General features: G+C 50.2%; 1 protein-coding gene and 1 long non-coding RNA gene across 11 annotated transcripts in view; one reads left to right on the top strand and one right to left on the bottom strand.

Moving 5' to 3' along the window:
- The window catches only part of LOC128912381 (uncharacterized), a 59,080-nt gene extending 40,119 nt beyond the window's left edge, over positions 1-18,961 (top strand). Inside the window, exons 6-8 of the long non-coding RNA XR_008467616.1 lie at positions 1,397-5,504; positions 8,202-8,339; positions 17,345-18,961. This is a non-coding gene — a long non-coding RNA (uncharacterized LOC128912381). The remainder of the gene's footprint in view (positions 1-1,396; positions 5,505-8,201; positions 8,340-17,344) is intronic.
- A 3,891-nt stretch (positions 18,962-22,852) lies between these two features.
- Positions 22,853-26,549, bottom strand: part of COL6A3 (collagen type VI alpha 3 chain) — a 65,726-nt gene continuing 62,029 nt past the window's right edge. For all 10 annotated transcript variants that reach the window (XM_054208153.1, XM_054208154.1, XM_054208156.1 and 7 more), the window contains 2 exons: positions 23,851-24,021; positions 22,853-23,632 (listed from right to left, as the gene is read on the bottom strand). In XM_054208153.1, the coding sequence (XP_054064128.1) occupies positions 23,592-23,632; positions 23,851-24,021 (212 nt within the window). In that variant the 3' untranslated portion in view covers positions 22,853-23,591. The remainder of the gene's footprint in view (positions 23,633-23,850; positions 24,022-26,549) is intronic.

Genomic DNA, 26,549 nt, shown 5'->3' with positions numbered 1-26,549 from the left:
CATTTTTATCCATTTAAGGACTAGGGACTTGAATTGCTTGTCCTTCCACGTGAAGTTGCCCATAATTTAGCCATTTGACCAATGCAAGCTCTTATTTTGTAGTTAACTTCTCTCCACGATCGTTCACCCCATTATGGCTTTGCCCAGCCCTTCATCTCCAGAATTTTCTCGCCCGCGCATTTTCTTCACAAAAGCTCCTTGATGGTGGTATCTGCAGACCTGTTGCCTCGGCTTTCTGGAGCCTTCTGGCAAAACTCATCTCTTTTGTGATGCATCATGTGGAGTTTCACTGGTTTGCCCCTTCCGTCTAGCTCAACTTGGCGTTTCATATGTGTTTGTCATCCCAGCTCCCAGCTTTGTATCACCTGCCTCTTACATCTGTTAGAGGCTGAACCTCTACATGGTTCAGTGGAGACCTTCAAAACCTTCAAAGAAGGTCTGCAAAAATCTGTTTTTCTACAGAATTGATGAAAATTGCACCCGGTCCACAGCTTCCTTCCATAGCCTGGTTTCAGAACCAAATCTGGCACCAGCACAGCCAAAGCTACGTGTCACGCTTCCACGAAGATGTCCCCACTGGGGTGTCAGGCATGGCTGTGCAACTAAACCAGAGCTTCATCGTTCTCTTGCACAGTGCATGGTCCTCATTTGCTCCTGTCCTGAATGTGTGAGCAAAATACAAGCAAATCGGAAGAGATCCGGATCTAATCCAGGTCAGGCTGCTGCTAGCGGGGTGCAGGCAAGCAGCCGCATCCGCCGCAGGGATGTCAGGATGGCTGTTTTCACATTCTTCTTCCACTTATTTTAAGATCAGGGATCAGGAACAGGGATATTTGTTCCAGAAAAAGAAACCACTGGAGTCATTCATACACATCCACCCCTGATTGCTGAAGTTAGTCTGTGGATCAACACGTTATGTGTCTCTAGGTGTAGATACGTACACACACTTTTAGTCAGTGTGGTTTGGCAGAAAAAAGGGGCAAAGTCTTGCCTTGATTCATGCAATGGACGTTTGCAGCCAGATCTTCCGGCACAAAGACCCCGCGAAGCTGGGTATGGGGGCGGAGGAGTGAGGGTTAGTGTAGGGGAGGCCTAAATTTCAGCTGCCCTTGCTCCATGGTGGACTTCACTTCAGCACCCTCTGAATCATAGAATCACAGAACGGTTCGGGTTGGAAGGGACCTTAAAGATCATCCAGTTCCAACCCCCTGCCCTGGGCAGGGACACCTCCCACCAGACCAGGTTGCTCAAAGCCCCGTCCAACCTGGCCTTGAACGCCTCCAGGGATGGGGCAGCCAGTTCAGATGGTGTCAGGAGGAACTTCTGCTTTAAAAACAAGGGAAGTGTTTAATGGGTTTGGGTTGTTGTTTTTCTTTGCTTTATTTTTTTCTTTCAGAAATAGGAAAAACGAGAATGAAAGCCACAGTGGCCACGAGGATTGTGGAGCTGACCACTTTTAATATACAGCTCGCAGGTCCACGGTCTGCCCTGAAATCCCAGCTTGTGGGGAGTCTCCAGCCCTCCTGGGGAAGGACTCACAGGTATGCTTCAGTATGAAACCCCTAAAACCCACGGGAACAAGTGAAATAAAGATGACACAAATTTTTCTGTAGAAATTCTGACTTTTAAGGAACCTTTTGAGGTTTGGCTTATCTTTTTTTTGGAAGGGCTGCAGCCAGAGCTTCCCAAGGGGCGATGGCAAGGCGATGGCAGGCGAGCAGGGGGCTCCAGCGTTGGCTGCTGTGGGGAAGGAGGATGGTTTCCATTTCCTTGAGGTAGAGCTCAGCTCTCACTTGCTTGGGGAATACTTGATAACAGAAACTTCTTTTCAAAGTCCTCGCTTCGTGGGTTTTTTCTGTTCTCTCCTTGGCCTGAAAGCTTAAGTTTTTTGGAATTGGAGGGTCCTTTTATTTACCTGAGAAGGTGACCGTGTGGCTGATGCTCTCTTGCCTAGGGTGAATTCCCAGGGTAAGCGCCTCTCTAACTCCTTAGTTCTGGGCTGGGATTCAGTCCATCAACTAACTTCAAATGTGGTTGTTTTCATTTCTGTCTTCCTTGGCACAGGAGGGACATGGGCCATGACTAAACTTTTCTGGCTTTGGTGCCAGCGCAATCGTGTGAGACGTTCAGGGGCTGAGAAAAATGCTGAAGAATCACATCTGCAATAGGAGACCTTTTTGCACGTCAGACTGCAGAAGAAAACAAGCAGCCTTGGGCAAAATTCAAGCGAAGGCTGTTTCTTTTTGGCACTTTCTGGTATTGGGCAGAAGTAGCAGCAAGAGCAAAGGGCAAATGCAAAGGGTATTTGCAGCCTTTTTCCTCGGCTGGCCCAGAAACCTCTGCCCTGGTCCACCAGCCCCGGCTGGCCCAGTGCTGGAGGGTGGGAGCCCCAAGAGGTGCAGATGGGCGGTTGTTTAAGGACTTGGGGAAACGTCTGTTATCCTTAAGCTGCCCAGGTCAGCTGGGTGTTATCTCGGAGCCGTTTGCTCAACAAAGTCTGTGAACTGGGTCCAAGAGGAACAGCTCGTCCAGGAGCTCCCAGCTGGTGTCTATGACCGTGCGGCCTTGGGAGACTTCAGCAGCAACCTGAAACTTAAGAAAAGGCTGATATTGACAGTGAAATCATGGAGATAACAATGTAGATACCTCACTTCGGCATTACTTAGTGACTCTAGAGATAGCTGACCAAGATACTATATAGAAATATATATATCTATTTTAAAAATACAGTACTTATACACACTCTTTTGAGAAACCACGGAGCGTGCTAGAGGCACTGGTAGTAGTCACTCTCCCTTACAGTAATTAGCAAAAGCATGTCTCAAGGCTGTCAGTGAAGCTGGCTTCTTATTTGTGCTTCTGTTAATGAGGGTGGGTTTGGCCTTGGGTATAATTTCACTCACTGTACCTGGTTTCCTTGTCTGTCCCAGGAGGGACCTGGGGAGCTGCTGTTTGGTGGGCAGTACTGGAGCACCTCAAACCCAGTGCGGAAACCCACCTGGAGGACAAAGACACAGTCCTCCTCCAAAAATCGAAGTCGGTGCTTGCACCCTTGTGATGGACTTAGCCCAGCTGCAAAATTAAAAAAAAAAAATGCCCTGCTGTGTTTTCTCCCCACTGATGTGCACACGTGGGTTAGGTCACCCTCAGAGAAGGTGAGCTGATTGCTTTCCTGTGCCCTGAGAGGGGTGCTGGGGAATGCTGGGGCACTGACACGAGTGTGTCCTCGCTTACAAGTACCACCACCGACGGCCCTCCTAGGACTGACTTCCCCTGAACTCTTTCCCAAATCCTTTTGGAGATGGCTGGAGGAACGTGTGGTGCATGCTAGCAGTCCTTGGCGCTGACCCAGGACCTGCTGTCCGTCCCCTCTGCCATTTCTTCATGTTTTCCTACAAACCCATGGAAGGCTTGTAAAAATGCCATCCTGGGGCTTTCATGTTAAACCAGGTCACACCTCTCCCATGGCTTGGCTCCAGCTGAGCTCAGCTCAGGCTGCAGCAAACGCTGCAGAAAGCTCCCTGGCTTTGCTGGAAGAAAGGGCAAAATGGTGAGGGGCCAAGCGTCACCTCCTCTCATCTTAGTCGAGCAAGCTGGTCCTGAATAGGCACCCAGAAAACCCATGTCACCCCACTCCTAGCTCATGCCCTGCCTCACTGGGCAGCTTGCTCTCTGCTACCAATCCCTTAGGCCGTGGAAGCTGAACTGGGGGAAGATTTCTTGCTTAGATGGTCATCGCACCATCAGCAGTATCATGCTCCTGCTCTGGACACAGGCAAATTATGCCTCTCACCATCCACCTCCTACACTTTGGTTTTCCCTTTTGGTGTTTAGCTGGCTGTCACTCGTTTGAAGGAGTTATGTAGCTGTCTGTTCTCACCATGATCAAGCCATGTCAACTCTTCCACCTCGTTGACAGAGGGCAGGGTTTGTGTTGGTCCTGTGGCCCTGGCAGCCACCGGGCAGGACGACCCTGTGCGCACTCGAGGCTGCATGAAGCCGTAACAGCAAGTAGTCCCCACCCAAATTGTCTGAAACTTATTTTGCAAGACTGGAAGTATCTGGCCAAAAAGTAAATATATAAATGGAAGAATTGTTTTTCTTTTTGTTTTGGGTTGGGTTTTGTTTGTGGGGGTTTTTTCTGAATATTTTGTACCAGGCAAATCAGCCACTTAAAATAATTGATCTTAAAAGAAAAAGAAGTGCGAAAAAGAAGTTCAGCCTGGAGAAGAGAAGGCTCCGGGGAGACATTATAGCAGCCTTCCAGTACCTAAAGGGGGGCTACAGGAGAGATGGGGAGGGACTCTGGATCAGGGAGTGGAGCGATAGGACAAGGGGTTGTGATTTTAAACTGAAAGAGGGGAGATTTAGATTAGATATTAGGAAGAAATTCTCTCCTGTGAGGGCGGTGAGAGACTGGCCCAGGTTGCCCAGAGGAGCTGTGGCTGCACCATCCCTGGAGGGGTTCAAGGCCAGGTTGGAGGGGGCTTGGAGCAACCTGGTCTGGTGGGAGGTGTCCCTGCCCAGGGCAGGGGGGTGGGACTGGATGATCTTTAAGGTCCCTTCCAACTCTAACCATCCTATGATTCTATGAAAAATGTAATTGAACCATAAAGTGCAGTAAAAGCAGTTAGTACATAAGGTACTAGTGCTTTAAAACAAGGACCTGACATGGCTGCACTGCACTGGGGTGGTGGAGGGTGACAAAGCACAAGGCAGGGATTTTTACGCCTCTCCAAAAGCCTCATGACAGATGAGGAGAGAAGAGCATCCTCTTCTGCCAAGAACGCAGAGGCTGCCTATGCGGGTCTAAGCGGAGGTTCAGAGCCGTGTGGAGGAGATGCTGCATGCTTAGATCAATCTGGACCTGGAAATCTTGCTTTTTGCTCTTTTTCTTCTCTTTTTGTCTCCTCTCTGTGCAGAAGGGACTAATCCTCTGCCACCAGCGTGAGCAAGGGTTGTGGCATCCTGCGCCAGCAGGGAGGCAAAGGGAAACACGAAGAATCCCAACGCGTGAGCGCTGTCGTTATTGTCTTCACTCGGTGAGACAAACTGTTAAAGCCTGAAAGGACAGGCATCTCTAGGGAGAGGTTTTCAGCCAGCGTATAAATCAAAAAATTCACCTAACTTTTCCCTTTCCATTTGGGCCAGCGTTTTAATTCTGTTTGATTTGGCAGCCCCTGTTCATTTTCAGAATATTAAAGAACTGGATTAAATAATTAAAAGTTTTCCTTTGCAAACTTCGCTCCTTGGCTTATCACCAGGTTCGTACCGGGATGGGGACACCAGCTACTCCTTTCAGCAACAAAAAATACACAGCAAACAGCAGGCTGGCTTCTCAGTGATCGGCCGGGCCGTCCGGCGCACATTTCCCCGTTGTTCCTGTGTCTGAGGGGAATGTTCCCCACATTTGGAGGACCCAAATCCCCGTGGAGGGCTGTGGACCACCAAGGAAGCTCCAGCATCGCCGGGGCAGTGTGCGTGGGCTGAGTGCAGGGTGCAAGGTACGAGGAGTGAACTCTCCTAAGCATCTAGCAAGCTGACTTTTATTTAATTTTCATTTTTTTTTAATGGACCGCTTATCCCCTGTGGTATTTCCATGCCAGAATGGACCTGTTCCTGAGCGCAAAGGAGATTCCTTTGTGTTTTGTTCAATGGCGACCGTGGAACATAGCGGCACCCACGTGGCTCCTCCTCCGAGGATTTTAATGAATTGTAAAGAACTTTGCAGGACTGTTGGGCTCTGTTACGCACCTGATAACATTAAAGTTGGGCTCAGCAAGCTTAAGTCTTTCCCAACCAATTTTGCAGCGGTACGAAACAGGACCTTTTGTATCGGTGGGAAGGGAGGTGTGTATGTAGGGTGATGTTGAGACCAGTGGTGACAGTTTCTGAAGTCCCCTCGCGGTCCCCCAGCACGGCACGTTATTGCAGATGCTTTTTCCCAAAGAAGCCGTGTTTCCCTGCCGCCAGCGCGAGCTGTAGGAAACCTGGCGGCTGCCAGGGGTGCGGATCTCTCAACTTCCCAACCACATTCATTTTGGTGCCTTTTGCCCACATGCCAGCTCTCTGCTTTTTCTCCTTCCTTGGGACATTCCAGAGTCAGCCTGTGGGCAAGTTTTCATGTTGTAGAGATCTCTGTGGACAAGTTTTCGTGTTGTAGGCCCATCTCTCCCCCTGCGCCCTTCCAAAAAGGCTCTCAGCGGGGTGGCTGGTTGCATTTGCCAACCCCACCAAGGGGATGAAACCTCCAAAAAGGCTGGGTTTGGGCAAGCCTGAACTTTTTTAAAAATTAAGAAAGTTAGCAGGAATGGCTTTGGCTCCTTCATCCGTCAGCCTGGCCTTGATAATCCATCCCTGGCGCGCTGGGTGCTGGGGTTTACCTGCTTATCCGCGGCCATGGTGGGGAAGGAACTGGGAAACCTTGCTGCCAGCAAGCTCAGCATCACCCCCCTCCTCGGGGTATGGGCTTTTTCCTGCCCCTGTGAGAAGTAAAAGTGGGGTGTTTAGGCTTTCACTAATTTTTTTGCCTTTAAGCCGCTATGTAGAAAAGACTTGTTTTCTCCTGTCCAGAGGGTTAGGGAGGGAGGATTATGGTTTTCAGTTTGAATCGGTTCAGAAGTGGGAGAGGGACGTTTTTTCCAGTGCAACCCAGCAGCATGCGGTTACCTGCCAGCTTCACGCCCGAGCGGCTGCCAGGAAAGTCGGGGCTCTCACGCCTGGCTTTTATTTTGCTGCGAAATATCGCCTGGACATTTCTGCTGAAAAAAAAAAAAAAAAAAGACAGGGAAAGCAGCCAAATAAGGAAGCTTTTGAGGACACGTTTTCAGCCCAGCAGTCAACCCCTGCGCAGCTGGGAGGTGGAAGAGGGATTTCAGAGGAGTGAAGGGCTCTGCCCTCTCTCTCCATATGGCAAAGTCCCCAGGAAAACAGAGGGGGCAAAGTAAAAGTAAAGCTCGAAGTTTTTCCCATATTAAGGTATTCCTAGATTAAGGTTTTACTAGAAAGCACTGAGTTTCTTTAAGCCCAGTTTGGGCAGTCGGTCGCTGTTGCAAGGAGGTGTTTGGCCGTCCCTCTAAAACATGAGAAACCGCACGCTACAGTAAAGCTTTCTGCAGAAAGCAGTGTAAATGAAGTAAAGGAAAAAGATACTAATTGGAGGAAATTACTAGAAATTCTGCCTTAGATCAGTCAGCAGCAAGCCCTGAGTTTCTGGAAAATGGCACAGCCAAGGGCTGAGGGTGCCGGGTGGGTTATTGGCTTGTTTTTACTGTTTCCTGAGGATTAGCCACGTTGGTAGGGCTGTGGTGGGCATCCAGCGTGCTTGTTTAGCAGCTTGGTAAAAGACTGGGGTGGGTATGAGTGCAGTGTGAGTTAAAAAAAAAAAAAAGACCTTATGTCATTTTTGCAAATAGCTTCTTGGAAGCAGCTTGTGGCCAGGAAAGCAAGGCTACTGGGTAAAATAAGCAGTAGCCATCTGAATCACTCGGAGTCAAACCTGGTATATTTTCCTTTTTTCAGAGCGAAGTGGCTTGGGGCTGCCCTGGAAAAAGGCATCTCCTGTCTGTCCTTGCGGGGCTGGCCAGGCAGGGTCTTCCCGCTCGTGATTTATGGGGGTCCGAATCCGTCTGGGGCTGCATTGGCCCCACCTGGGCTGCGAGGAGGTTTCCTCCCTCCCGAGCTCTCATCCCTTTCCCAGCATTTGGACACCCAAAAGCTTCCCCAGCTGCCCAGAGCCCTGCAAGGACCACGCCGTGATTGGGATCAAATCAGGCTGGGTCTTTGCTTCTGCTGTTTCCCTCTGTAAATTCAACCCGTAAAAGCTGTAAGGTGGCAGTAAAGGTTCGCATGGTGAGCCTCCAGGAGAAGCCAGCCTTACAAGAAGGGGTCATAAAATATTTTTCCGTTTTAAACAGAGAGCTCCTCCTCTTGCTCCCACCCCACCAAGGCCTCACTCTCCCCATTCTGTGGGGAGATGCTGGTGGGTTTTCAGTGATGCCTTGTGAGTCCTTGAGCCTCTCCAGAGGATAACTAACTTAGCCTGTCTCTATCAAAAAAATACAAAGCCACCAGCTACAAATAAAAGGCCCTGAAAATGTGCTACCACCAACCGAGTGTATTAGCAAGAGCTGCTTGTGGTATGGTGGTTCCCCTCCAAAAAACCATCCCATTCTACCGCTTTTCCTCCCCTTGCTTTGCAGATGGGTCCAAAATCAGAGCAGCCGATGTTGTCCTCTCCTGCCAGGAGGGTGAGGACCACCATCACCATCGCTAGCAGTGGTTCCCTAAGCATTACCACGTGCTGGCTGGACACGGTGGACGTCTGACCTCGGAGACAGGTGAGATGACCTCAGGAGAGGAGGGATTAATGTACAGATATATATAGTCTGTATATAAACTATATAATCTCCACTGTCAGCAGATGGCACTCCTACTACTTGATCTCTGCACATATAGGGCTGCACGGGAGCCGAAACCTGCAGGATTTCTGGCCCCAGAGCGGGGCAGGTGTCTGGGCATGGGAAGATCTCAGTCCCTGAAGCTGCTGCGCTCACTGGAACTTGAACTGTTGAACTGTTTCTGCCTTCTGATTCCTAGGAAGGTTGTTAAAATTAGACCAAAAAAAGGATATAATTTACCCTGAGTAGGATTGTGTCAGTAAGAGTTGGATGAGTCTTACTCTCCAGCTTTTCAACATCAGTTTATGATCCTAAAGAGTAAAACAATTATTTTTCAAAGCTCCCCAACCCCAGGACATCTGAGCACAAAAATAAACTGGCAGCAGAGGGGAGCTGCAAAAGGGCAGCCGGCCCCGTTGGCAAAGAGGTGCCGCTGGCACAGTGACTTGCAGTGCAAACATCCTGCCACTGGCCCATAGCCTGCTAATTATGGCTAATTGCATTGCACAGTGGCTGGTTTGTCAGGGAAAGGGCTCTTCACCAAGGACAGGGGGTTCTCTGTCTGCCACAGCCCCATGGGCTGTGCAAGTGGGTGCTCTTCTCCCACTGCCGGCTGTCAAAGAGAGAAATAGATTATTTTAGGCTCACAGCCTGGTTTCATTCTGGTGGACCTTGAAGCTTGATGCATAAAACTGTGACAAGCTCACGCGCCCTTTGCTGCAGCCAGAGCCTGAGGGTTGTGCCTGCCCTCGGGCTCTGGGCTATGAAAGGTTTAGGAGATGCTAGTGCAGCCCTCGGCATCTCCTGACTGTGTGCTTTGGCTCGCTCCTTATTTCCAGCAAGCTGGTAAAAGGCCTGGTCCTGGTCTCTGAAGGCGGCTCGGCAGACAGACAAGTCCTGGTTTCTCTTATATATCTATAGATGCCACACGTGGTCCCCAGGAGGGAAGGGCATCATCCCTGGAGCCCGTTGGTGTAATGTGGGACCGTATACAAGGCAGCCAAGTGGCTGCCTCTGCTCATAACTAACCTAAAACTCCCCTGCTGCAATTAAATTGCAGTCTAATTAATCTCCAGTCCTATACAGACAGTAATTTACTGGTTTTACACATGGACTGGGAATAAAAAGGAGGAAAGGCCTTTCCATGCTCTTCGTTGGGGTTTGTCCTTGATTTTGATGCAGGAGAAGTGATTTTTTTGAACTCCTGCAAGCATGGGGTGAGTGCGGGAGCGAAAGTGATAATTCCCTGGGTTGCGGTACCTGGTACTCATCGTTAGGAGGATTAGGCTTACATTTTTAATAGGAAATGTGTGCTGGTGCCCTAAAACCGAGGGCTGGAAGAGATGCATGAGGTCATCACATCTTTTTCTGCATCAGAAGCAAGGCTTTTTCCAGCAGATTGCCACCTGGCTGTGCGTGTCCCCGGCAGCTGGGCTGCTGCCACCTCTGGGCCCATCGCAAACGGGCCGATGCGCTCAGCCACGCAGCTCCCTTCCTCGGTCAGTAGCTGGCCGATGCTCTCACATCAGGATTCTCGTTCCTCCTTTTTTTGCTCTTCCCAAACATCTCTGCTGCACTCCCTTCTTCACATTCCTACCCTCCCATCTCTTCTTGTGGGTGTCCTGCCCTGACCCTTGGCTGCGCACAGGGTTTGGCCCCGGTGGTGGCGCATCAGAGGGGCTTCAGGTGGCTGCGTGGTGGTGACGAGCTGCCCATGAATCCGATATTTCACCTCCAGCCTTTAGTGACAAGCTGCGAGGTTGGGGTGTCTCTACCGGACCCCAAGGCGTGGGGAGGAAGCTGCAACGAGAAGGGTCGCTACTGCAGGAGGATGGAAAGCCCCATCCTGGTGGGTGCACCGCACACCCCGTTTTGGGGCAGGGCAGCATCCCCTTGGGTGATGCCCGGAGAAGCAGCCTCCCTGCTCTGCTCCGAGCTCCCAGCGGCACGCCGCTGGTTCCCACGCTAATGAGAAACAGCTTAAAACAGTCTTGAACCTCTCTCACTTTTTGCACATTTTCAAGAGATTAGTGGGGCAGGGTTCGCCGTCAGGAGGAAAGGCTCCTTCCCTGCCTTTGCCTTGCTAATAAAATCACTTCCAGAAAATCACAGCACGGGTGGGACGGCCGTAGCTACGCAAGAGATGGATTTTCTTACTCACCCCGTGTTGGCATCATCGATTTTGTTTGCACAGTTTGCTGGGTCTCGGCATACAACCCACCTCCACCCCCTGAGGACGAGCCAGCCTATGGGTGTCCTCTGAGCTGGCTCCCACTTGGACACTACAAGTGAAATCCTGCTTTACAGATGCTTTTGTGATTCCCAGAGGGTGGTTAAGAGGCTTGATCAGTGATCTATTACACAATGAGGAGCAGCGGAGTACCCAAAGTATAGGTGATGGGCGATGTGCGAAAATAAATGTTGCCTCTTCCATCAGGCCATGTCATAGCTGACGTGGGGAAGCAGGTCATGAACAGGGGGCACCAAACATGGCCATCGTACAAGATGATGAGAGGAACAGCTGTTGCACACAAACAGAGCAATGAGGATACATGGCATTTTGGTAAAGGAGTTCGTTTGTGGCTGAAGCACGTTTCTGCAGAATCTGTTCAGTTTTTCTGAAAAACAGATAATGGTATTTTTCACTGGATGGACTGCCTGGGATATGGAGCAGCAGGGGACAAGCCACCCCATAGGCTTTCCGTGGGGACCCTGTCTCCACGTGGTAGTTGCGGTCATGCAGGAGCCAGAGAATACGATCGTAGTTGCACAAATACTAAATCTGTTGCTGTTGTTTATCAAATTCTCTTTTTTTTTTTTCCACCAGCCTGGCCCTTAGAGCAAGAGACAGCGGCCATAACGTCAACAAGGGACTTCATCCAAAATCTCATGCAGGGATTCATGGCCGCAAATCATCCTCCTGTCTTAACCAGCTCAGAGAGGAGACCGGCCAGGCAGGGTCTTTAAAAACAGTTACTTTTCCAAACAGTGAGTTATTTACTTGCATCCCTCATTGTCTGAGTGCATGCTGACACGGTCGTCCCCCCGCCACGGGCCTCACGCTCACCCCCCTTGCCCCTCTCTGGTGCAGAGAGGCAGAGTTACCTGCTCGTACGTGTGTTAAATACACGCAGGGCTCAAAGAACTTCATATGGCCTCAAAAGGCGTTGAAGTTCATATGAATTTTTCCCTTATTTCTGGGCTGGATGAGGAAGCTGATTTCAGCAGGCGAGGGACTTCTTTGGCTTGGTGCCCTGCCCTGGTCCCCATCCCACCCCTTGTCCCCTCTGTGAGTTGCTGTAGACCCATGTGGATTTGGCCTCAATTTTTTCTTTTTTCTTTTTTTTTCTTTTTTTTTCTCTTTTCTTTTTTTTTTCATTTTTCTTTTTTTTCTCTTTTCTTTTTTCTTTTTCCTTTTTTATTTTTTCTTTTTTTTCTTTTCTCTTTTTTATTTTCCTTTTTTCTTTTTCTTTTTTTTCTTTTTTCTTTTTTTTTATTTTGCTTTTTTCTTTTATTTTTTTATACATATATATTCCTTTTTCCTTTTCTCTTGGTTTTTTCCCTTCCCTCTTTCTTTTTAGTCTTCTTTTTTTCTTGGGCTGCCTTTGCTCTCTTTCCCTTCCCTCCTCGGTCAGGCTGGCAGCACCCCAGCAATGAGCTAATGCGGCTCACTGCTGGGTCCCGGATCTGCGTGGGAGGCAGTGAGATGATGCTCAGCTGCGGCTCAGCCCGGTGCCGGCCGCGGTCGGGGTCCGGCCCCAGCCCGGCGAGCACCGGGCTACCGTGTGCCGTCAGAGCCACGACAGGCGAGGGGCATATCCAGGCAACCAAGTGCTTGTGGGGCTGGGAAAGAATTGCAAAAGTCAGACAGGGTCTGAGCATGGGGTTGGTCCTGGCAGCTGGATGCAGGAACGCAAGGGAAAAGCATCGCTGCACCCCACAGAGGGGAGCGGGGCTGGCTGCCCCAAGGCTGGGGTGATGGGCCCTGGGCTCTGCCTCAAGCCCATCCCATTGCGAGGAGGTCAAGCCCGTGGGAGGGTGTTGAGCAAGATGTAAACCCCCGCAATTCCTGCCAGGCTGATGGCAACAGGGTAGCATGAAATTGCCAGCACAGAGAAGTGATGGTAGCCACCGAAAAGAGGGAAGGGTGGGCTGACAGTGGGGTGTGAAAGGGGGACCCCAGGGAAGGAAACAGCTCTGGTGTGTCAGCACTGCCCTGGCTGTTTGCAAACGGTGCTCTCCTCTATAAGCTGCTTTTAACTTGGCAAACAAGCACTCCTGCCCAAAGACTCTCTCATCACCAAAAATTAAAAAAAAAAAAAACAAACAAAAAATCCAAAAAAATCAAACCAGGGAGGAGTTGGGCAGCTCCTTATGTTTAAGGAGGACCTCCTGGCCACCAAGGTCTGAGGTGGCCAAGCCACCATGACTCCCAGGGACAGCAGTGGGAAATGAGGGGTCCCAGCAGTTTGTAGAGGTGCAGAGCATCTCACAGGAGTAAGGGGATTAGGCAGCAGCGGAATGGCTTGTAGGGGGATGCGATGTACACCATAAAAGCTGGACACCCTTTGAGGCCCAGGCTTCTTGCTTTCTTGGCTGATTGTGTTCTCCTCCATTTCCATCCTATCACTCATTTCCATGGTGTATCCAACTTCCCCAGCTGCTCAGCAGGCCGGCCAAACCTCTCCTGTATATTTTAATGTTAAATTTCATTTTTCCTGTTGCCAGACTCTGAAATGAGACAACTGGGTGTTATTCCTAGGGGATATGATCAGTGACAAATTGGAGGTTGCACTTTCTCCCTTGGGATAACCATCTCAATCAATTGCCAAGTGACTTTCCAACATATCCATAAACTTTCAGCAACACTTCTTGGAACAAGTGTGTGCTTGCTTTAAAAAATGCAAATTGCACTCCTTTGAGCAAGAGGGAGATTGCCCCAAGCACAGATGTAGTGATGCACAGAAACACGTATGTAAAAAAGGCAAAGAAAACACCTTCTCAGCTCCCTTTCCGCTTGACCGTCTCTCTCCTCTATCTCTTGCTTCACATCTGTAAGGCCTGTGGGCAACCCTTGTCTCTGAGCAATACAAACCTGCTCTGGTTTTATTTCCAAATGCTCTAAGAAGTGTAATCCCCTGTTGTTCGCAAGCATTGGGACTTTCTCTTTGAAGACAAAGAGACTCTTTGAAGCAAAGAAATGACCAGGAGGAGGCCGGGAAGATGCCCTCTCCTTCTCTGTCCAGCCCTGCGCTTGTTCAACTTCCAGGTGTTGGACCTTCAGAGCAAATTAACGCTGTGAAGCATTAATTCTCCTGATGCAGAATTATTTGTCCTTTGTGCTCTGCAATACTGTGCTGCTGGAGTCTTGTGATGGCATTCCATGGGAAGCTCGCTGCAAGACACTCCTTGGGCACCATGGCATCGTCTTCCTAGCTCTTCCAAAGTCCACCATGGGCCGCTAGCGACATTCCCAGGGCTTTACAGCTGGGAAATAGCAGTGGCCTCCTGAGAGAGCCTGATGTCACAAGATTTTTCAGCTTGATTTCCAGAGCAGTGGTCTGGATGTGCTTCAACCTTCTGACTGCTTTTTCCGAGCAGAGTTGTTGCTTGGGGTTTTTTTTTTCTTTTTTCTGGACTCTCCCTTCCCCAGTGCTCAGACCGTCTTGTGCAATCGGTGTCCCTTCGTAGACACGTCTGTGAAAAATGCAGAGATTTCCTGAGAGCGGTGCAGTGGAAATTCCTGAGATTTCTGGTGCAGACAGACATGAAGGGAGCTGGGGCTGGGGAGGAGGAGGCAGCAGTTTAGGAGATGGCTGTTCTGCAGAAACAAAGCCTTTCTACTCATCCTCTCTGCTCTGCACCTGTAAAAGTCTTGGTCAACCCATGTTAAACCAGAACTGCGGGTAGACTTAAGCATTTGCCGCTGTGCCAAGTTTTCCTAACTACTTTTATGCCCCTGGCAAGCTGGGAGCTTGGAAAGGGGGCTTGGACCTCTCCTTGCCATGCACAGCATGGTCGGCTTGAACCAGCCCTGCTGGTCCCTGCCAGGCAGGAGATGCTGTCCCCAGCTTCCAAATGTGCAGGTGATTTCCTTGTGCGCTTGAGAAACGCCAAAGGAGCGAAGGCGTGACGAGAGCTCATGGGAGGTAGCGGATTTTGGCGGTGCGTGGCTGCCGCCCCTCATGCCAGCTCCTCCCCGGCTGCTGCCAAAGCTGGGGAACTCATCACACGCAGCCTCTCACAGCCCGGTGGGATGTCCCATCAAGAGAGCACAGGGTCCCAACTTGGGACCTGTCCCTGCACGGGGAAACTCCTCTAGGAAAAGGTTTGAGCCCACACCTGTGAGGAGGGAAGACCTCGGGAATCAGCACGGCACTGGTTTAGTGAATCCTTGAGCCCCCTTGGAAGAGGGCTGAGCCTTGCTACTTACAGGCACAGGCTGTCAAAGAAAATTTGCAAGGGGGATTTTCTCCTTCCCGTCTTTACGTGACCACCAGCATTAGATGGCCCCGCGACGGAACACAGCTGTAGGGACAATGCGCGGGGCTGATCGAAGTACAGCCTGCTCTTTTGCAATGAGCTTGGCTCCGGACTGCAAACAAAAAAATGCCTTTTTATTCCCAAAAAAAGGAGGCAGCATTCCAGCAACTGCCTGTTGCAGCAGCAGCAGCAGCAGCAGAGGGGTGGAAATGAGGTGCCGTTTTTCAGCATGCTGCTTCCTAACCGAGCGATGCTCAAATGCCAGTGGCCAAAACTGAGGTCTCAACCCCTGGGGGCTTCAGATGGATCAGGCCAAACGGACCAGGGACACCTTAGAGGGATTGAGAAACCTATGAATGGCACCGAACTGGGGGAAATCCACCCTCTGGGGTGTTAAATGGAGATCTGCCAGTGATGGTCACAAGCCCAATGGTGCTGTAAGCCCAATGTGGAAAGGGTCCCCATCTGTCTCCCTGTCCTCACACCCCTTTCCAAGGCAGCTGGGGCTGGCTGGTGTTGCAGGCAGAAAAACGCAGTAGATACAGCTTTGGTCACGTTGGGGAAAAAATACTACAAATGGGAGGTAACCCTCAAATCAGGCTCTTTAATCTGGGCTTAACCCCCATCCCCGATTCCCTGGCTTCCTCACTCACCTCCCACTTTCAGGATTAAGCTGGCTTCAATTCCAAGCACTTCAGAGCTCGGTAAGCTCTTCCAAACGACAGATATTTTTCTAGCCCTAAGAAGCCTTTTGCACTTGGCTGCTAAACCCGGCTGATCCACCCTGTCCTGCTGGGAAGTGGGCAAAAAGGGGCTCCTCGGGCTGCATTGAGAGGATGCTCTGACTTGGCCTGTTTCAATAAAAAGCCTCCCTTGGGAGGAGAATTATAATTCTCCGTGCTGGGAGAATTAGCACGTGTTTCCTAAGGTTATAGGCAACACGCAGGTATCACCTAATGCACCTACCACAGGCTCTGAGGTTCCCAAGCTGCGCATAGTCTGTGTTATACCACGGTGTAAAAAGCTGTTAGTGTTCCCTGAGACCCTGTGGGCTTGTCCGCTGATGTTTTTCAGGGTAACATTTGCATTTTTAGGTTCCCCTTTGGACAGTTTGCTGCTTTTAGTCCCAGATCAACACCTACAACCTGCTCTGCCTCGGGTGTGAAGGAGTCCAGCTTCCAGACTGCTCCTGGAGGTGCCCCTTTGCCCTTCTCTCGTGGCTTCTTCCATCCTGGGGGAGAAATAGCATTAAATAAAACAGCTAAGCTCAGTCAGGAGCCAGTCTGGGACCACCCGCATCCATTGCTGGCTGGGGGGGGGATGGCACCGGGAGCGTTGCAGAGCTTTTGCCCCTGGTCCCACATCCCACAGAAGAGGGATGGGGGACAGAGAGCAAGAAAGCGCAGCGAAAGTGAAGAACTTAGCCGGGCTTGATGGGGTTTTTGAGTAATTATTTTGGAAATGGCTTTGGGGTCTGGCAACTTTTTTGCTGTGTGTCAAACTCTTGGCAGGTCCGTCCAAAATCCACCCCTGCGTAACTCCGAGCGCCGCCAGCCCAGGAGCCTGGGGAGCTGGACGTTTCACCCAGTGAGCCCCGCAGGGACCCCAGCAGGAGCAAGGACACCCGCCCAGGGAAGCAGCAGGGGGTCAAGCCCACTGGCTTTTCCAAACTCATTTTTTGTTTCTAGCAGGCCTTAAAAAAAAAAATAAAAAATGAACCGGGGCAAAATGCAACGCCACGAGAGCAGCAGAGCCTTGGGTTAATGGGAAATGTCAGGCTCGCTGTACTTAATCCTCCCGCTGCAAAAAAAAAAAATGCCTCTTTTAAATCACTGATCATCTTTTACTTAGAAAACCATTCTTGCCACAAAAATTGTCAGATTTCCAGGGGAAAAAGTGTGAGCAATGAGTGAGCATATTGAACTTGCCTTTCCAAATGGCGCTCATTTAAACTTTTAGCTGCTAGAGAGTAAGCGGTAATGCTGTCACCCGAGGTTTTACGTGCGCTGCAGTTAAACCATCGGTAAAGACGAGGATGCTCAAAGGGCTGGAGCGGGGAAGCAGCAACGAGCTGGGCCGGGGAGCCTGCAACACGTACGCTGTAGAAGAGCGGCCACAGCGGTCCAATTCTTTCCAAAGCAGGCTGTGTCATGCTGTCTGCAATATTCCAGTCAATCTAATGCAATGCTCATTTTTTTTCATTAACCTCCGACGCAACCTCCCCATCTGCAGAATTAATCACCGCTGGAAAACTAGACAAGTATTTTAGAACTAACAAACTACTGCTTTTGTCCCTAGCAACCTTTTTTCAGGCCTTTCAGGTCCACTTCAGTTCATTGAGTGCGCTCACAATTTCGCAGATCCCCATTATAAGCTACATAATAAGTATTAATTGCCTACAGGCTTAAATATTTTCTACCTTTTCTTTAAGAGTGACAACTTATTTGGTCTTTTCCCACTAGGATGTCCTAACGTTGAGACACTCACACCTCCGCTGAGATTCCCAGCAGCGCACTGGGATGCTTTAACACCAGGTTCGGAAGCCGGTTTCAGCGGGTTAGAGAGCTGGATGTTATTCCCAGGGTATTCCCCGGCCTGTGGAGGCGCTGAGCTTGGAGAGTGCATGCCTCAGGCTCTCCCTCTGGAAATCCCCATTGCTTGCACCGGGCTGTGAAACCACCCCGTGTGGTCCCCCCGTCGGCACAACCTTCCCAAGAGCTTTTCATCACGGGTGGCCAAAAGTCGCCCCTTCCCTGGGAACACAAGGCAGGGCCCGTCCCTCTCCCACTTGTCTCACTGGGTGGGAAAAATCCCAAGAGATGGGTGCCTCAACCTCCTGCCCTCATTCTCTCTGTGCTTGCCCTTCCCCATCCTCTCTTTCCCGGCGACCACAGCCATGCCTATGTGCAAATCTTCAATGATCTCCCCGGGTCCTATCTCTATAATACCAGCTTTTAATAGAGTAAGAGGGTGAGGTCATCACAGCCCGCTGCACTTTTATTTCAGCACGGTCGCTATAGCAGCGAAGGTCGAAACAAAACATATAGTTCACCAAAGCAAAGTTTCCTGGCTAATGGTGTTCATTTTTCTTTATGAGCTGACTTTGGAAGACAGCGGAGCGGCAGCTAATGGAAACTCGAATGTCTTTCTCTTTCCCCTGTCTGCTCCTCTGTCTCCGCAGCAGTCAAGATAAAGGTTAGACATCTGGTTCAGATCTGCTCTGTTTAACCAAAGAAAAGACCCGCTCCTGCCATCTCGTAAATCATCCTGCAGCTGGAGCCCAGTCCCAGCTATTTGCTGGGGCTGTTTACCCCGCCACGTCCAATTTAGCCGTGGGGTTTGCTTTCGGAAAGGCCGCCCTTCCAGCCAGCTGCCTGCTGCCATGTTGTGAGCTGTCCCCGGCTGCCAGGACGGGGCTCTGGGTGGGTGGCAAGGGCTGAGAAATTATCATGGGTTTGAAATTATCTCGGGATTTAAAGCCATTCGGGATGCTGGTCTTGGTGGCAGGCACGCCAGCAGCTTGCGGTGAGCTCCCTGCGAGATGCTGCTCCCCGGCAGTGACCGCCCTGCCCCAAAGTGCTTATGGGCGTGCAGGGGCTGTAAGACATGGGCAGAAAGCAAATGAGGACCTACAAAATCTAGCGTCTTCCAAATCCCCTCATCTCAGCTTATCAGCTCCTTGTTACTCAGAGGTTTAATGATTTTAGGGTTGGGAGATGTATTATTTCCATCTCACAAGCATCAGGCTGATGCATGAAGGGACCAAGGGTAGGGTGGTGGCTGCGCAGAAGACCCGTGGCCGAGGAAATGCCCACGCTTATGTCTCAATTATCTGAAAATCCTTTTTGCCAGGCTCAGCTGCTTCAAGTTTATCTGCATCTATGCTGAAGCACTTGGATTCAGTCCTAATTTCCAGGAATGCCTGGTGCGGAAGACATCCTTTTCCTTAAACTCTTGACCTTGCAATGTCAACACTGGTGGTGTAGGGCCTTGCTTTGGCTTTGCGTTGCTGGAAAACCCACTTTAACTGAAAGGAGCCAGGCAGGTACACGTGTACATCTATATGCTTTTAGACTGACTTCTTTTACTGATGTAATAAATGTAATACTGGCTAATAAAATGTGTCAGAGCCACTTTGCCTCTCCTTGTAAAGGTTTCCCAAGAAGGCTATGATTAAATGCGAAGCTACAGCATGAAGAGAACGTAACCGAGCATTAAATGCTGGTGCTATCCTAACTTTAAGGGCCTGGCTGCGATGCTTGAGTTTGCTACATGTCCTACTCCTCGTTTTTACGATACCATCGGTATCATAAAAGGTTACGTCTCTGCTCTGGTGTTGAACCCTGTGGTTTTCACCAGTGGACTCGTAGCTTGTCTGCATCCAAGGGCAGCATGTTCATCCAAAAGTCTCTGGCTTTCAATTAGAGCCAGGGAGACCCGAGACTGGCAATGGCGAAAGCCAGGTAATGTTTTGTCCCAGGGACTGCCCACTATCACCCTGTAGGGCAATTATAGAATTGCCCTGAATCTCTGGAGTTTTCTGTGAACAGGTTAGGCGAACCTTTGTAGAGCTGACAAGGTCAGGATGACCCTGCCTTGGAGATCCACATAAAGTCCAAGCGAGTCTTGGATTTAATGATTTGTCTTCAAGTCCTAATGCTAACTCTGTCGCAGTTAGCAGAGCCACCAGCCCTTATTTTACCTGTGAGCCTTCACAGTAAGTAGCCCAGAGGAAGCCACAAAGGCCTACATCCCCTCCTCCATCCACACCCCCATTTAGGAGTGGGTCCTGGTTGCCTGAACGCAAGCCCCTGCTGCAAGTCAAGGTGCTCAGTGGTGGTCGACAGTGTCTGCATGGAGTTTGAAGCGATAAAGGTTAAGGAGATCCCACATGCACCGTGTAACTGGTGCCTGAGGGTTTCTGAAATGACACATCACACCTAGACACATCCCACCCCTACAGTCTATATCAATGGTCAGACCTTCATAGTGTCCCTTCGGGGTGCCTCAGGGCATGAATCCCGCAGGCGAGTTAGGCTAAAACGTGTGGCCAAGCCTATCCAGAAGAAGATGCGAAGTCAGGGTAGGGAGAGGACGTCAGGTTACCCTCTCCACTGACACTGAACCTTTTTACAAGACGTCTTGGCCATTAGTAGAAGTGATGTAGCTGTTGTGGTCTGGCAATGAGAGATGTAGTTTGTAGGGGGTGAGAGTGTCTTTTATTAGGCTGATGTGCCTCAAGAAAGCAAGCTTTCAGGCAGGCGAGTCCTTTTTGGGCCACAGCCTGAGGGTTTGAGAGCATCAGGCTCTCCACGTCCTCCAGCAGCTCGCTCGGGGCTCATGCCGAAAGATGGAGAGACTTTCAAAACAACATTAGGCCACCAAACAGGTCGTCACCAGGATACTTTTGTTCCAGTGAAGCTCTTTTATTTCACTATGTGCCCTCAGCTGATGGGGAAATGCTAGGTTTCAGTCCAGCTTTTACGTCTTTGCTGTCTGGCTCTCAGGCCGGGATGGAAGACGGAGCCGTGGGCATTTTTGATGCAGGAGATTTAGATGGGAAGCCTGCATCAGAAATCCAGCTTAAAGGACTGCGTCCTCTGGATTACAGCACATCCATCCCGTCCGTTCTTGAGTTCATTACCAGAGTGTCTGTATTTCTTTTAGGATGCTGCTAAGAAATGGTTTCACAAAGGGATGGGAACTATTTATCCAGATCTAATTTGTCTACCAAAAAAACACAGTAGGGGAGCAGCCCCCTCCCCTAACACAGGGGGCTTGGCGACTGGAGGGATGCTAGCCAAATCTGCAGCGTGGGGGGGGGTGTGCTAATAAATGGTGGTGGGAGATGGCGAAGGCCACCCCAAGAGCTGCAGGGTGGGGATGTCGGGGATAACCATCAGCAGCCAGGAGCGGAACGCACTGCTTGGGGCTTTGCCGGGCCGGAGCTGAGCTATTTTTACTCCCGGTCTGGTCCCGCAGCCACGCTGGCAGATGCGCTCCCAGCTGCAGATGACTTCCATGTGTAATCCCGCGCGGCCGCTGGCCGGGGGCCCGGGGCGTAACATGCTTCCTTAAATGGCTCGGGAGAGGCGACTGCAACGCCCCAGGGATGGAGGGGAGCGGGGGGGCCCCTTCCCAAGCTGCTGCTCCCCCCGGCACGCTGTGAAAGCCCGGGCTGCGCCTTCGCATCCCAGAGCGCTGCACGGTCCATGGAAAGCGGCTTTCCCGGGAAACGGAGGCGGCACTGACATTGGGAAGAACCTCTGCCATGCTGCAAAGGGGTGGGAGGGCGGAGGGAAGGGTGGTTTGCGGGTCGCTTTAGCCTAGCTGCAACTTTTATCCCGTGAGGGCAAAAAAAGGGGTCTTCAGCATGTCTCTGTGCACGGTGAACTGCAGGGCAGGCTGCTCTGTCCTCCGCAGTGTCCACAGCCATTGCAAGAGCCGATTATAATGACAGATAAATAAATAAAAGTTACCCATTACCCTCTTTTTTAAACGAAGTCCTTGCGGCATGCTCGGAGAAGGGGCCAAATCCACAGCACAGCTTCCCGAGCATGGCTGCCAGGGCTCAGCTTGTGCCCAGTGAAACCATGTCCCTGCCATCTCCAAGCCCGGAGCAAGTGACTTGGTACTGATGGGAAATTTTGGGAGCTAGGCTGCTCCACGTGCCGGGAATGGCATAAAAGCCGGGCCACCTGAAAATGTAAATCCCCACGGGGACGAAGCCCAGAGCAGCCCTACTCACTCCCTTTGCCACGAGGAATCTGCACATGGACAAGTCAGGGTGAGCCTCTTGGAGCCCTGTGGATCACGTGCAGCAATGAACGGGGAGCCTGAGGTGTCTTGCCAGCTTTGTTTAGTCTTGTAAATGGTGTTATGGAAGGCAAACCCTGTTGGGAGGGCTGCTTCCAAAGGCATCGTGTACAACACATGTGGAATGTCTCATGTCATGGTCCTCAAAGACCCACCTGAAGTCATTCAGAAAGTAGCACCTCAACGTGTGGGGCAGGTGAGGACCAGGTCACCTTCTCCTTGTGACAGTCCCACCCCAACCCATGGAGGAAGACGCTGGATGAGCCTTTAATTGTAACCTTGGTCTCCTTTCCAAGATTTAACCAATGCAGCCCTGTTCTCCAGAAGGGAGTACATGCCCTCTCCCCTGAGGACCTGCTCTGGTTTTGGCATTCAGTTGCTCCATCCATGGTACGTGCCTGCAAGGCTCACTTCTCCCTCCACCAGGCCACGGGAAGCGTTATCAACCCCTACCTGCGAACCACAACGGAGGCTCAGGGAAATTTAGGACCTCAGCCCCAGAGCTGCCCCGTGTCCTGGGGAGGGCAGGTAGAGTTCATTTGCTTTGTGCTTTTGGGGGGACTTTTCGGAGGGGCGGGAAAAAGTGCGTTGTTTCGGTGAATTTTATCTTCCTGGGGTAAAAATCATCGTGGCTGTGGGCAGCAAAGGAGACACCTGGAAATGGCCATGGGGTCATTGAGTCATGCAGGATGGAAGGGACTTCTGGATGCCTCTGGTCCAACACCCGGCTCAAAGCAGGGCCAGCTGAGGTGGGGTTGCTCAAGGCCATGTCCTGCTGAGTTTAAATTCATCCAGGATGGAGATTTCACTGCCATCTCCCAAGACATCCCAGTTTCCACCTTTTTCTAAGCTGGAAAACTCCAGGTTACCAGCAGCATCTCAGCGATGTCAGCCTGAATATCCATACTACACCCATCCTCCCTTTAAGGGCCACTGGGATTTCCCTACAAATAAATGGTTTCCAGACGCTGGGAAAAATCACTCCACTGATGTCCACCATACAACGACAAAACCACGAGTTTCTCAAAACCTCCATTAGACTTTATTTAAAAGTTCTTTGTATAGACTTCCTGACACAGAATCCACAATAAAAATAAAATCCGCCACCCCACCCACCCCCACCCGCCGCTCCCCCCTCCCCCAAATTGCTTCGCTTTGTGTTTTATAAAACATACAACATCAGAAGAATGCCAGAGGCATCCTACACCACAATTTAAAAATTTGTTAACTGAGGCCTTGGTCCCAGCAGTGCATTTGCATTTGGAAACCTTGCTTCCTTTTTCCTTGCTAGTTCGGTTGGCCACATACATGGTTACCAATGCACACAAGAGATCTGGTTTGAAATCTAATACAGCAAAAGGAGCAAAAATAAAAATATTAAAAAAAAAAAAAAAAGGAAGAACGAAAAATTGAACCGCTTGTTTATCAGCATTAGCTACTCTCTTACACAAAGGCTTCCCCTGTAAAGTTATGCTCAGTTATGAAAACGATAAAAGCAAGCATGTAACAGTTGCAGTGAAATTATTATGATTTATTTTTTTCTTTTTGTCTTGTTTTTATGGTGCCTTAGCCAGGCAGACTGCCGGAATCGTAAAGAAAGGGTAATTTAGAGACGTGTTGAGAGACAATAACAATCTGCAATTAGGTAAATATTTGGTAATGTTGAAGCTATACAATATAACCCGGACACACGTAGCACTCAGTCCACAAACAGTTTAGCACCATATTGATAGGTCATGCAGCAAAACACTTTCCTCAAGGTTTGCTTGGAAGTTAAAAAGCATGAAATAGTACAGTGCAAGGTAGTCTATACCCTTAGCTTCTATGGGGGTAGGGTGGCAACGGCTGATGCTCCTGGCTGTCTCAGAGGTATGTGTTGACAGGTCGCTGGCTCTATGTTCCTATCGTCGTCACCATGCCAGTGTTGATATTACCTGAAAAGGTTTGTTGGAGAAAAAGAAAAAAAAAGAAAAAAAAAAATGACGTTATTCCATGCGTGGAAAGCCGTGCAGGGTATTGAGGGAGGATAAGAGGAGTTCATTGCCAGCACTTGCTGTGGAGTCCAGAGCACCACAAGGAAACTCCCTACAGCCATGCCCCACACTGGAAATGCCAGGGACCTTGGCTCTCCAGCCACACGTTGGCTGCTTACCAGGGATGCAAACTTTTTCACATTCTTTCTGCGTGTTAAATCTGTTCTCGTTGCCTCCGCAGCCGCCATACCAGAACCGGGCGCAGCTCTTGGTCTTGGGGTCGTAGTACCATTTCAGCACAAAGTTCCTGCAGGTCCCCTCGTCTTTTTGCAGCCAGCAGATATCCGTGACTGCGGAGAAAAGCAGGAGCAAGGAGAGTGAGCGATAGCACTCCTGGGGGAAACACAGCCCCTCTGAATGTATTTGCAGGGCAGAGAAGGGCCCGCGAGCAGGGCTGGCATGCAAGCTCAGAAAGGGCAACCACAACGCAGACTTTGCACGTCTCCTGTGACTAAATCCCATCTCTTAGTTCGCAAAGAGAAGGTCTTTCTTTGGAGGTCGCCAGCCCTGATCCACAAGCCCTCGGCCTGGTTGCTGTCAGGCATCCACGGAGCGATGCCGAGTGCTGCACGGTAGGAAATGAGTTGGCCAGTCTCAGAACTGGGAGAGGGCTGTCTGGGCTGCAAGGGAAAAAGTATTTGTGCCATCATTTTCCCCATTAAAAATCCTGTCTTCCCTCGAGAAGAGGAATCCTCTATGTAAAGATGCTCCCGGACCTGCCACACACTGCCCCGTGGCATTCCGCATCCTTTGCTGGGTAAGCAGGGAACCAAAATAACAAAGTACTTGGATGTGTTAAAATGAAATTGCCAAATATATTTAAAAAAATAACGAAATCTGATATTAGCCACTAATTTAACATCAAGTCGCAAAGAAGGCATCCCCTGCACACGGGGAGGGGGGGGTGTGCTCAGCACTGCATAACCATCAGCCATCGTGGTTTGCCCTGGAAAAGCCTTGTTACCGCATTCCTGAGTCAGGCAGATCCCCAAAATTTCTGGTATCGCAGTCGTTGCTTCCACTTACCAGCAAGCATGGCTTCAAGGTGCTGGTGTCCAGCCTCGGGCATGCATAAAAATCATAAGTCATCGGTCAAACAAGTATCAGTAAAACAGCCAAAATGGAAAAATGAATGGGGGCAAAGGGGGAGCCAGATGGGCAAAGCGTTGGGTTCCCCTTACTAGAGGGGTATTTGCAACCAGGACCTTTTTTTTTTTCCAACTAAAAAAGCTGTTTGTATTCCCAATGTGAAGATAAAGCAATATATACAGAGTACCTCAGCAACGACTGCTGGGGTAATTCAGGTCTGGAAGTTATCTTCTGGTAATCTAGTTCTTCGGATCATGCCTTTTGTAAACCAGGTGCCAGAAATCAAGCTATTTAAAGGACTTGTCCGAAATTGTAGTTAACAGCCTCAAGCCTTTTGCAGCCCCCTTCCAAATCACGCTGGGCCCCCGGAAACAGCTCTTTGTTAACGACGAAGGTGCCTGAACCGAAGCCTGAACCTCGCGTGAAGGCGGGATTTTGTGAGACCCAGAGCTCAATGCTGGGAACAAATAATTTTATATTCACTTTTCTACTGTTCTGCCTGTCCTGAGCAATAAGAAAAACTAATCAACCGCTAATTGCGAGGGGCTGAGAGATCTTCCCAGGGCTCCCTGTCCTACCAGAAACAGAGCCCCAACATACCCACGAATGACTATAGGAATGAGTATAGAGATATAGGGCGAATATATAAGAAGGTGCATTTGCCAGCAAGTTTCTCTGGGGTCTGGTGAGAGCAAAGGCGCGCTAAACCCTTCTAAAGTTTTCAGGGGCAGAAAGGCGCAGATCCTCCCAGAAATCCCAGCTAGAAAGTAGGTCTGGCAACTGAGCCCAGGCAATAAGAAAGCCCTGGCGGCGGGTTTACTTTAAAGGAAATTGCGGCCGGTGCTGGCGGCTGCCCAGAGCCCAGGAACGCTGCAGCAAGGCCGGGACGCTCCCGGGGGAAAAATGGAAATGCCCAGACCAATGTCAGGCATGCTTCTGGGCAGATCCTGCCAAACATCTAAACCCTTTCTGCCAGCTCAGTTTAATTGCATTTTCTTTTTTGCCCTGCCCTCCGTGCCGTGAGGGATTGAACAGATAGCTGCCAGAACAACGCTGTGGTCGAAGGGGTCAAACTCAAGTGGTCATGACGGAGATTGGGTCGTTTGTTTGAGCAGTGGGTTTTCTGTTTAGATAGGAGGAGCTGGGAATATGTCTCTTCCGAGAGAGGAGGCGTGTCCGAAGGGACGTGCCTGCCCATCGTCTCGCTCGAAATGCAACTTTTTGAAACAGGATTTCTGTTTTAATCTCTGTTTTTCCTTGGAATTTGAAATCAATATTGGCCTTCCAGTTCAGCTTTGCTCTTGGGCTCCTACAACCCAAAGCTTCCCCATGTCTTTGGCAGGCTCTTTGCCTTTTAATATTCAGATGTATTTTTTTTCAAAGTCCATCTCCCTTCTTTCCTGCCTTCCAAAGGCCAGCAGATATGAATACAACACCAGCTACCCCGAACCCTGTGCACCTTTTTGGGAATCCAACCAGTAGCCAAAACATCCAGCTGATGGGAGGTAAGACACAATTTTTCACTGCAGCGCGGGGTGCAGGCAGCCTGGCTTTTAGCCCCCTTGGTTCCCTCTGAGAGTGGAAGCAGCCTTTGGGATCGGCGGACGCACAGGGAAATTCGACCACCGCTTTAGAGCCAGGTCTGGCTTCGGGAAAGCTGCTGAAAAGCCACTTGGATCGTGATCTTCAGTTTGCCTGCCCTAATATTCACACCATGGCGGGGGGGCTT

The sequence above is a fragment of the Rissa tridactyla genome, chromosome 7, assembly GCF_028500815.1.
Source record: "Rissa tridactyla isolate bRisTri1 chromosome 7, bRisTri1.patW.cur.20221130, whole genome shotgun sequence".
Lineage (NCBI taxonomy): Eukaryota > Metazoa > Chordata > Aves > Charadriiformes > Laridae > Rissa > Rissa tridactyla.
The sequence above is the reverse complement of the archived record's forward strand: the minus strand, read 5'-3'. Positions and strand labels throughout refer to the sequence as shown.